The 10812-nt window shown below is 55.5% G+C and overlaps 1 protein-coding gene across 1 annotated transcript; it reads left to right on the forward strand.

The window, feature by feature from the left end:
* The first annotated feature begins 17 nt into the window (after positions 1 to 17).
* Positions 18 to 10584, forward strand: BAD (BCL2 associated agonist of cell death). Its single transcript, XM_036100362.2, has 4 exons — positions 18 to 159; positions 441 to 635; positions 9335 to 9528; positions 10069 to 10584. Exons 2-4 carry the CDS (start codon positions 449 to 451, stop codon positions 10192 to 10194), a joined length of 507 nt encoding a protein of 168 aa, XP_035956255.1. The 5' UTR covers positions 18 to 159; positions 441 to 448; the 3' UTR covers positions 10195 to 10584.
* Positions 10585 to 10812: the final 228 nt, after the last annotated feature.

Genomic DNA, 10812 nt, shown 5'->3' on the forward strand with positions numbered 1-10812 from the left:
GGAGCGGCCACGCCCCCCTGGCCAGCCCTAGTGACATTTCAAGAGCTGATTGGGCCGGGTCGGTGACAGTTCCCGTTGCCCGGGCAACTAGGGCCGGGCTCCCTCAGTCCTAGAGGGAGGCGGCAGGCCCGGGTCAGGGGCCTCGAGATCGGGCTTGGGGTAAGATTCGTGTGCCGTCACCGAGGGCAGGGTGGGCCGGGGCCTAAGTAGGAGCCTGGGACTGCTTCACTAGCACCAGGGCTCCAAAAGAGATTTAGGTCCTGGGTGGACAGGCTGAACGACCTGCCCAGCTAGAGTCAGTGGACAAATCCGGGCCTGGGAGGCAGGGTGAACTTGGGGTTCTAAGGTGGGAGAGGGAGCTAGAGGCATCTGCTGCCCCCCTTCACTGGCCACCATTTGCCCCAGCTGTGCCCTAACTACCTACCATGTTGCCCCCACAGCCCAGAGCATGTTCCAGATCCCAGAGTTTGAGCCCAGTGAGCAGGAAGACTCCAGCCCTGCAGATAGGGGCCTGGGCCCCAGCCCCACAGGGGACCGGCCCCCAGGCCCTGGTAAGCACCGGCAGACGGCCCCAGGCCTCCTAGGGGAAGCTGGTCACCAGCAGGGGCAGCCGGCCAGCAGCAACCACCATGGAGGTAGGTACCCACCCCCCAACCACCTGCCTATCCACCTTGCCCCCAGCCCAGTAACTCCCCCCATCCCAGCTGCATCCCCACTCACTGGCTGGCTTCAAGTAAGTGCCTAACCTCTCTGCACCTCAGTTTCCTCTTTTGTAAAACAGAGCAATTAATCACCACCATTGTAGGGCTGTTGGGATGATTAGCAGAAATATATAGGAAGCACTTAATTATAGTGCCAGGGCATAGTAAATGCTCAAAGAATGTAGCTGTTAGCTTAGGACCAGGACAGAGATCACCTAGAGAGAGCCTGTGAGCCATATGGGGGAAGGGACTTGCCTAAGGTCCCACTTTGGCATTGCCTTTGGTAGGAAGCGGCCCTGGAAGACTCCAAGGCCCTGGAAGACTCCAAGCTTTGCACTGGACCTTAGCCCCCAGGTGTGTGCTTTCCTGCCCTGTGGCACACACCCACACTGGGGTCATCCTTGCCAGTTGCCAGGGGCAAGTGACCCCAAGGGGTCTGTGCACACTCAGCGAGGGGACCCAGTGCTGAGATGGAAGGATGGGCACTGGAGAACAGCGGCTATTTCTCCCCAGTGCCCACCACCCAGTGCCCACCCCAGGTGTGGGCTCCTGGAACAACCACAGCGATCTTCTGTAAACAGAACTCCTATCCCTAATGTCACGAAGCCGAAATGACCCCATCCCCACGTTCAGGAACAAGAAGGCTTACGAAGTCCTGCTTCCCAGCCCGCACACACACACTTTGTCAGACTGAACTCCACAGGCTTTCTTTAACTCCTTTACCGTCCGGATCTTTGCACTTGCTGCTCACAGCTTTCCACCCCCCACCTCGCTGTTCCTCTTCATCCTCCCTATCAAGCGCTTAATTTGTGCCACGTGTGGCCCCAGCCGCCAGGGGTGCATCAGTGAACAAAAGAGATAAAAGTCCTTGCCCTTTGTGGTGCCTCCATTCTAGTTGAATGGAAAGAGACAGGCTGTCAACAAACAAACAAACAAATGGTATGATGCATAACGGCAGCGCCAGAAACATTCTTTACTTTCTCTTTGGAATCCAGAGTGTGGGGGGGGAGGGCTGGGGGAGTGACCCTAACTGAGGTGATCAGGGTCAGCCTTGGTTAGAAGCAACATTTGAGCCAAGGTTGGAAGTGGTCAGAGGTGAGCCCTGCCCCTATCTGCAGAAAAACTGATGCTGGCTGGAAAAACAGATCCTGGCCGAGGGAAGGGCAAATGCAAAGGCCCTGAGGGCAGGACACAGTCTGGGCCCCTGAGGGGAGGAGAGGTAGAGACGCAGCGAGGGATTAATGGCGGGGAGGGGCATCTGGGCAGGGCCTGGAAGGCCTGTGTCAGGACGTTGGCTTTCACTTTGAGTGAAAACACACGGGAGGGCTTTGAGCAGAGGCAGGGCGGTCTGATTTGGGATCAAGAATACCACCAGGGGCTCCGTGTTGAGACTAGCCTGCAGTGGGCAAAAGCAGCCCGGGGAGGGGGGGTGGCGTGCGGAGGAGGCTGCTGCGAGAGTCCCAGTGAGGGAGGATATGATGGCTTGGGCCCGGTGGTGGCAGAGGAGATGGTACGTAGCTGGGCTCTGGGTTTATTTTGAAGGTAGAACTGGCAGGATTTGCCAACAAACTGGGTGTGGGGTGTGTGGGGAAGAGAGGAGTCGGGGTGGCAGCAAGGAATCTGGCCTGGGCACTTGGAAGGACGGAGCTGCTCTTAACTCTGATGGAACTGCGGCCAAATCAGGAGCCTGGTTTGGGCCAGGTGAGGGTAGAGGGGCCTTTTGGGCAGCCAGGTGGACGTTTCCAGTAGGGATAGGTCCAGGCGGGATTTATACACGTGGGAGGTGGGAGTTGTCAATCACTGAGGTCGTGTTCTCTGAGGCCCGGGGAGCCAGTGTAGACAGGCAGGGGCCTGGGCTGAGCCTGGGGCTTTGGCCTTCAGAGGGCAGCAGCAGAGAAGGAGCCCGAAGTGGGGACCTGGAAGGAATTAGCAGCAGTATGGGAGGGAAACCGGGAGCAGGCAGGGCCCACGCAGCAAGGGGATGCTTCTGGCTAGAGGAGGGCTGGGCGTGGAGCGCTGGAGTTGCCAACGGGGGGCCCTTGCAGTTTTGGTGGGGAGGTGGGGGGGGAGCTGAGCTCAGTTCTGTGGGGACGGATAACGGGAAGAGAGGTGGAGATAGAAAGGAGAGCCCACTCTTGGCAGTTGTGCTCCAGGAAGGGGAGCAGAGAAGGCCCAAGGAGGATCAAGGAAGGGTTGTTTTGTTGTTGTTGTTGGTTTTGTTTTTTTTTAAAGGGAAAGACAATAGCCTGATGGGAGTAATCCAGGAGCCAGGAGACTGCCAGATGAGGCAGGAGAGAAGGGAGGCTAGCTAAAGAGATGTCCTTGAGTAGGAGAGAGGGGTCTGGCTCCTGGGGAGGCCTGGCTCAGCTAAACGCGGGGCAGCGGACATGGGTGCGTGGTCGTGGGTAGATACTTCATGGGAAGTAGTAGAAGTTTCTCTTGTGGGTGCTGCCAGTTTCTCCAAGAAAAGGTTGAGGAGAGAGGATTAGGTTGGAAGTGGCCGTCCGTCCTCAAGCATAGAGCATGCAAGTGGGGCTGGGCAATGTCAAAGGTGCCACTGGGTTTTATGGCCACGAATTTTTTTAATTATAAACTATTTTTTTTCTAAAGATTTTATTTATTTATTTGAGAGTGAGCGAGAGAGAGAGAGAGAGAGAGCATGAGTGGGCAGAAAGAGCAGAGGCAGAGGGAGAAGCAGACTCCCTGCTCGGCAGGGAGCCCGATGTGGGGCTTGATCCCAGGACCCTGGGATCATGACCAGAGCCGAAGGCAGATGCTTAACCAACTGAGCCACCCAGGCGCCCATGGCCATGAGCCGAAACAGAGGCGGCATGGCTGTGCTTTTTTCCAGCCACACTGGCTGCTGGGGGCCCCGGGAGAGTTGGAGTTTAACCAGAGCTGTGCCTGTCTCAGCCCAGCTGGGGAGGGGTGCTTGAGGCTACCTGCGAGGGGAGGGAATGGTTGGTGTGGCGGGTAAGCTTGCTCTGGGAGTTCTGGCGTCACTCGAGTGGGCTTCCAAGGGAGGGAGCCAGCCAGGTAGGAGCTGCGAGGCTTGGGACAGAGTTACTGAAGGTTCTGACCAGGACTGAGAGCCAGACAGAGCTGGAGAAGGAAGGGCAGGGAAGGAGAGGCTGGAAAGCAGAAGGGCAACTTGGGTCCTGGGAATGAATAAAGACAGGGCTGGAGGGGTGTGCGGCCTGGGGGCGGGGGCGCCTTCCCCAGCTCCAGACCCTTCCAGGAGGAGGGGCGCAGGGGTGAAAATAGCTATCACATGTAAGGACTGACAGGAGTTCTTAAACTTTGACTTAGTTTTTTTTAAATTTAAATTTAATTAATTAACATATAGTGTATTCGTTTTAGAGGTGGAGGTCAGTGATTCATCAGTTGCATGTGACACCCAGTGCTCATTCCATCACGTGCCCTCCTTAATGCCCATCACCCAGTGACCCCATCCCTCCATCCCCCCTTGACTTAGTTTTCTTTTTTTTTAAGATTTTATTTATTTATTTGACAGAGAGAGAGAGCAAGAGAGGGAACACAAGCAGGAGGAGCCGGGGAGGGAGAAGCAGGCTTCCCGCTGAGCAGGGAGCCCGATGTGGGACTTGATCCCAGGACTCCAGCATCATGACCTGAGCCGAAAGCAGACGCCCAACCGACTGAGCCACCCAGGCACCCCAGTTTTCTTTTCTTTCTTTTTTTTTTTAAGATTTTATTTATTTATTTGACGGAGCGAGAGAGAGTGGCAGGCAGAGGGAGAGGGAGAAGCAGACTCCCCGCTGAGCAGAGAGCCCAACACGGGGCTGGATCCCAGGACCCCGGGATCATGACCTGAGCTGAAGGCAGACGCTTAACCGACTGAGCCACCCAGGTGCCCCTTGACTTAGTTTTCAATACCTAAGAAGCAAGTGATTTTCCCATAAAAGATCGGCAAGTGCTGATGGCCTGCCGGAGCCACAGAGCCCTGCCCCCTCCAGGTGGGCAGAGTCCCGTCACTCTTCATAGTCCCTGCCCCCTGGGCCCTGTGGGACTGGACTGTCTGTGTCCCCAGGGCAGAGACTGGGCCACCTTTTGTGCTGTGACGGCCGCAGGGCGTAGCCCAGTGCCCGGGACAGGTAGGTGCAAGGTGAGCTGTGGGGGTGTGTGTGGATGGTGGAGAGGGAAGGGGAACCACCCAGTGGGCCAGACCACAGGGTTCAAACGCAGCTCCACCCTCTATTAGCAGGTTGAACTTGAGCAGGATAGTTAACTCTGTCGGCCTCAGTTTTCTTATCTGTAAAATGAGAATAGAACTCGTCCTCCCTTCTTGTAGGGAGGATCTGATCAGTTAATATAGGAAAAGTGCTTAGAAACAGTGCCTGGCCCAGAGGAACGTTTGCTGTTCTTACTCTTTTTTTTTTTTTTTTTAAAGATTTTATTTATTTATTTGACAGAGACAGCGAGAGAGGGAACACAAGCAGGGGGAGTGGGAGAGGGAGAAGCAGGCTTCCTGCTGAGCAGGGAACCCGATGCGGGGCTCGATCCCAGGATGCTGGGATCATGACCTGAGCCGAAGGCAGACGCTTAACAACTGAGCCACCCAGGTGCCCCTGCTGTTCTTACTCTTACTGCAGTTGTTGCTGTTATTGTTACTGTGAGTTGGCCCAGGCTCTGAGCAGAGCTGAAGACTGCTGTTCATTTGGTGGAGTAGACATGAATAACCCCCATGCCCTCCTGAAAATGGACAAGTAAAGTATAAGTTAGAACCAGAATGTAAAGGCCTTGAAAGCCACGCTAAGGAGTTTGGACTTTACCTCCTTGGCAATGGGGAGCCATCGAAGGTTTTAGGCAGAGGACAGACACAGTTGGGTTTAAAGCAGGGGTTGGAAAACCACTAAATCCCTATTTTTTTTGTCAGCCCATGAGCTAAGAATAGTTTTGACATTTTTAAAATTTTAGTGGAATACAGCAACACAATTATATATTGTTTATGGGTTCTTTCAAGCAGTGACCACAAAACTGAGTAGTTGTAACAGACTGCGTGGCCTGCAGTGCCCAAACATTTACTCTCTGGCCCTTTACCAAAAACATTTGCTGGCCTCTGCTTTAGAGTTTTCTGATTTAGCAGCTCTGAGCAAGATGGGATATGTTCTTTGCAGGCCAGTAAGGGATTTCTTTACCCCAAATGGCTTTAGGGTAGACAGGGAGTCTGGGCTTCCTGCAGGTACCGGAAGCTGATGGGCCTCACGTGCCTGCTCAGTTTGGGGTGCCACATTGGAGGGGGGCAAGCAGTATGTGAGCACCTGCATGCAGGAGATCAGGATTCAAACCCAGTGCTGCCTGATGGCAAAGCTTCACTGCCTCAAGGTGCCTGGATTACCACCGTTTTAAGTGTGTAAGGATGCTCTCAGAAGCGTGAACTTGGATGTGTCCGGCCCTACCGCTTACCCAGAAGCCCCACGGTAAAGAACTTAAAGCTTTGCTGGGCCTTGGGGCACCTCCAGCCAGAGGCCCCTCCCGCTCCCCCCCCCCAGCACCAGGCGGGCTGAGAGGATGGTGGGAGTGGGCAAGCCTGAGCACACACCCAGGCTCACACCCAGGCAGGAGCCACGCCCTCTCCCTCCATTAACTTCCCCAGAGTTGGGAGAGGCCACCCCTGCCCTGCCCAGGGACGTGTAGGGGCGAGAGCTGATTTGAGGGTGGGAGCGTTCAGAGCGAGCATGTCCACTCCCCCAGGGAGTTCACAGAAAATTCCTCAGGTTTTTTCCCAGTAAAGAGAAGGACACTTTTAAAAGCTCAGTTTATGCAAATGCTCGTCATTCTGTTGGTGGCTGGCTTGGCATCGCTAAATCCATGGCTTTGGTGAAAATAGCCTGCCCCTGAGGATAGGCTCCTGGTAGGGCTGGCACTCACAGAAGGCCCAGAGGTGCCTTCCCCAAGCGGCACCCCCAAGGTGGCCTGTGGGCTGATGTTGGGAACCTGGAGCACGAGCATTAAGCACACAGGCCCTGGAGTCAGACTGGTTGGGTTTGGATCCCAGCTCCACCACCTACTAGCTGTGTGACATTGGGGAAGTGACTTACCCTCTCTGTGCCTTAGTTTTTTCTCCTCTGTAAAATAGGGACAGTGAGGAACCTTCCTCATAGGCTGCGGTGGGGACCTAATGAATCAATTCAGGTGAAGCGCTTCCAACCTGACACGGCAAGTGCTCTTCTGCTTGTTCTGATTTTTGGGCGAGGGGGCAGCGTGAGCAAGTCACTCACTTTCCAACTCTTGGGACTAGCGTCTGTCAGGTGTAGTGGTTGTGTGCATTCTTAAAAGCTAGTAACGGAGAATAGCCGACGTTCCTTGAGCCCTTAAGTGGCCAGGAGGGTGTGCCCACTGCAGGACCTCTGGCAAGTTCCTAACCTCTAGGTGCCTCCCCTTCTTCATCTGTAATATAGGGGGAACTTACCGGCCACCTCACTGGGAAGCTGGGAGGCTTCAGGATGTAAAGGGGGCAGAATCTGGTGCTCTCCTTATCTCATCTGTTGTCGGGGTGGTCCTGGGAGATGGGGACTGCCCCCATTTCTTTTATTTTTTATTTTTTAAGATTTTATTTATTTGAGAGAGAAAGAGCATGAGCGGGGGGAGAGGGAGAAGCAAGCTCCCCTTAGAGCAGGGAGCCCAACGAGGGGCTCAATCCCAAGACCCCAGGATCATGACCTGAGATCCCAGGACCCTGGGATCATGACCCGAGCTGAAGGCAGACACCCAAACAACCAAGCCACCTAGGTACCCCTGCCCCCATTTCATAGAGGAAGATACTGAGGCCCCAACAAGTTAGAAAAGGGCCCAAGGTGGGGCATCTGGATGGCTCAGTTGGTTGGGCGTCCGCCTTTGGCTCAGGTTGTGATCCCAGGGTCCTGGGATTGAGCCCTGCATCTCCTTGGGCTCCATGCTCAGCGGGGAGTCAGCTTCTCCCTCTCCCTCTGCCCCACCCCTCTGTCCAGGAGCATGCACTCTCTTCCTCTCTCTCTCTAATAAATAAATAGAATCTTAAAAAAAAAAAAAGGGCCCAAGATCACAATGCAGGAATCTGGTTGAGGTGTGGCCCCTGCCTCTGCCCACACCCCCACGCTCCACAGAACTGGAAAGTGCTCTGTAGGTGGGCCTGTCCTTATCAAGGGTCTTTCTATTCCTGTCTTTTCCATCCTTATTTCTGATTTAGCTGCCTGTTCCCACTTCCACCTCACTCCTCAGAGGCTTGATGGTGTTCCTGCTTAACCTCAGGCCTGGACTTTGGTGAAGCTCAGAACAGCCAGGAGCTCTGACCACCCTCTTAGCCTAAGCCTTTCTGGATCCAGCACCCTCTTCCCTCCTGAGCTTTCTTAGCCACGTCTCTGGAGCTGAGCCCCTTGGAGGCCCTGCAGCCCCCGAAAGTGACCCACAGGGCTTTGCGTAAGGTCCTTTGGGAGAGGATGAGACACTGTTATCCCCTGGCTTCAGAGCCTAAATCTTACTCCTCCAAAATGCCTTCCCTGACAGATGGGCCTTGTCAGGGCCCCTGAGCACCTTCCCCTGCTCTTGTTTTCATACTGGCTTTCACGCTACTAGGTAGCTCTGGGTTTTTGCTCCTGGGACTGGTTCTAGGTCTTTGTTGGTCTAGATTTTGGGGGTGGGGTTGGCAGGAGTGGAGGGATGGCACAAGGTACACAGGTCAGACAGACTCAGAACACAGGAGAGGTGACCGTGAATGACAACCTGTCGTTTACTTTCAGCTTTCAGAGCACTTTCACACTGTTTTATGTGACCTTTCCACGCCACTGGTAGTAGGGGATAGATCTGTCCCCACACAGAGGTGAGCACACTGGCTCAGAGTTAAAGGGTGGTCTGATAAGGGAAGAGGTGTAGCTCAGTGGTTGATCACTGGACTCTGGAGTCCAAGAAACCTCAAGAGACTTCCAACCTGAGAGCTTCATACTGTGTGACCATCGACAAGTCTCCGCCCTCTAAGCCTCTGTCTTCTTGTCTGTAAAATGGAGGCAGTGTTATGACTCACTTCTTAGGAGATTAGGAGCATAATGAGGGAATTCCCAGGGCTGGCACATAGCGCTCCATAATCATTACCTTCAAAAGTCAACAGACCCCCCCCCCAAAAAAAAAAAAAAAGTCAACAGACCCTTCCGACTCTTTCTCCAAAGCAGGTGCTTTGGGAGGTCCAGACATGCTGCTGACAGGTCCTTGCTCTCCAGGGGCCCAAGGTCTCCCTAGGCCACAACAGTGAAACAAATGGGCGCCAGCAGATCACTAGCAAAGCTGGAGTTCAGCCCTGCCTAGGGCAGGAAACCTCATCCAGGTGATTGATTTCCTCCAAGGAATGCCCTGAGGCCCCATGGTCTTGCGCTGATAACTATACTACTTTCGTTCTTGTTTTATGGCAGGCACAGAGGCAGAGGTCATTCAGTACATTAAGGGCCTGGCCCATTATTGGGGCTCAATTAAGGTTTGTGGGATTAATGAGAAGTTAATTCGAATCTTCACAAAAGCCCCAGGAGCTTCCCTCGCTTTACATATGAAGGAACCGAACTGTGCACACAGACATCAGCGGGCGAGGGCTTTGGCAAGGCTGGGGGCGCAGAGGAGTGGAGACTCATGTCGCCCCCGTCCCTGTGCAGGCGCTGGGGCTGTGGAGACCCGGAGTCGCCACAGCTCGTACCCCGCGGGGACCGAGGAGGATGAAGGGGTGGAGGAGGAAGAGCTCAGCCCTTTCCGGGGGCGCTCGAGCTCAGCGCCCCCCAACCTCTGTGCTGCACTGCGCTATGGCCGCGAGCTCCGGAGGATGAGCGACGAGTTCCAGGGCTCCTTCAAGGTGAGCGCCGGCCCCAAAGCGTGTCGGGATCTGTAGTTCCGGGACCCCCTCCTCTCCCTCTGGCCTGACCCTTCCTGCGTCCCAGGGCCTGCCGGTATCTGTAGTCCAGACCGTGCGTCAGAAGGCTAAAGCGCCTGAGTTCCCCAAATCCTCGGGGCGCGAGGCATGCTGGTATTTGTGCTCGCGGTCGGCCCCTTTCCGATATCCGGGTTCTTTGGCCTCAACTTCAGAATTACTTAGGTCTTGAATTGCCGTCCCGGCTTCGCGGCTAGGTCTCGGTCTCTGGGGCTTACAGAGTCTTAGGCGTTCTCTCCCCGCGTCCCTGGCACGGTACGTCTGGGATCGTTATAACCAGTGCCATTTCTAAGGGCCCAAGCGATCCTTCCACCTTCCTCCCCTCGGTACAGGGCATGCCGGGAGCTATGGTCTTTAGGTCCGCCGGCATCTCACTTAGCTGTGGGATTCCGGAGGTGGAGGGCTCCGACTCGGGCTGCCAGGACAAGCTAACTCATTTAACCCTTTCCTCCTCCCACCCCGAAGGGACTTCCTCGCCCGAAGAGCGCGGGCACAGCGACGCAGATGCGACAAAGCCCCAGCTGGACGCGCGTCATCCAGTCCTGGTGGGATCGGAACTTGGGGAGAGGAGGCTCCGCCCCCTCCCAATGACCAGTCCCACAGCCCGAAACTCTCCCCCCTTCCCGGCGCCGCCGGCGGCCATCTTGGGTGTGGGCGGAAGTCTTTTCCGCAGGCTTTATGCAAGAAAGAGGATCAGTTCTTTCCTTTTCGGAGGAGGCGATCTGACCCAAAGGCCGAATTCCCTTCCGGTGTGTACGAGGAGTACGGAGGGGTTTGGCCCCGTCGGAAGTTTTGAAGTTTAGCCGCCCTTAGCCGCCGGAAGTGGCCCCGTGACCCCGCCCCCGGCGCTGGGCTACCCCTAGCGTCTGCGCCAAGTTGGAAGCCGGAAAAGCCCTAACTTCACCAGAGCCCTTTCCTCCGCGGTATCGCTGCGGGCCATCGCTCACAACGAAATGTGCTAATAAAGCCTGCGTTTGTGCCTCCGAGTCTCCTCGCTCCGTCGCTTGGGGCTTCGCAGGCTGGGGAAGCGCTAGGTAGCACTGACAGTTTCAAAAGATGCCCTCGCTTTACACGGTTCTTTCTGAGTGACTTAACCTGGAAGCGGGACCAGGAAGGGGTCCAGGCGGCGCCCAGAGCCAGGGCTGCTTGGCCTCCGGAAAGCGGAGCGCAGCCGGGCCTCGGGCACCTCCAGGTCCTTATCTCTAATAT

The sequence above is a fragment of the Halichoerus grypus genome, chromosome 11 (genome assembly GCF_964656455.1).
Source record: "Halichoerus grypus chromosome 11, mHalGry1.hap1.1, whole genome shotgun sequence".
Lineage (NCBI taxonomy): Eukaryota > Metazoa > Chordata > Mammalia > Carnivora > Phocidae > Halichoerus > Halichoerus grypus.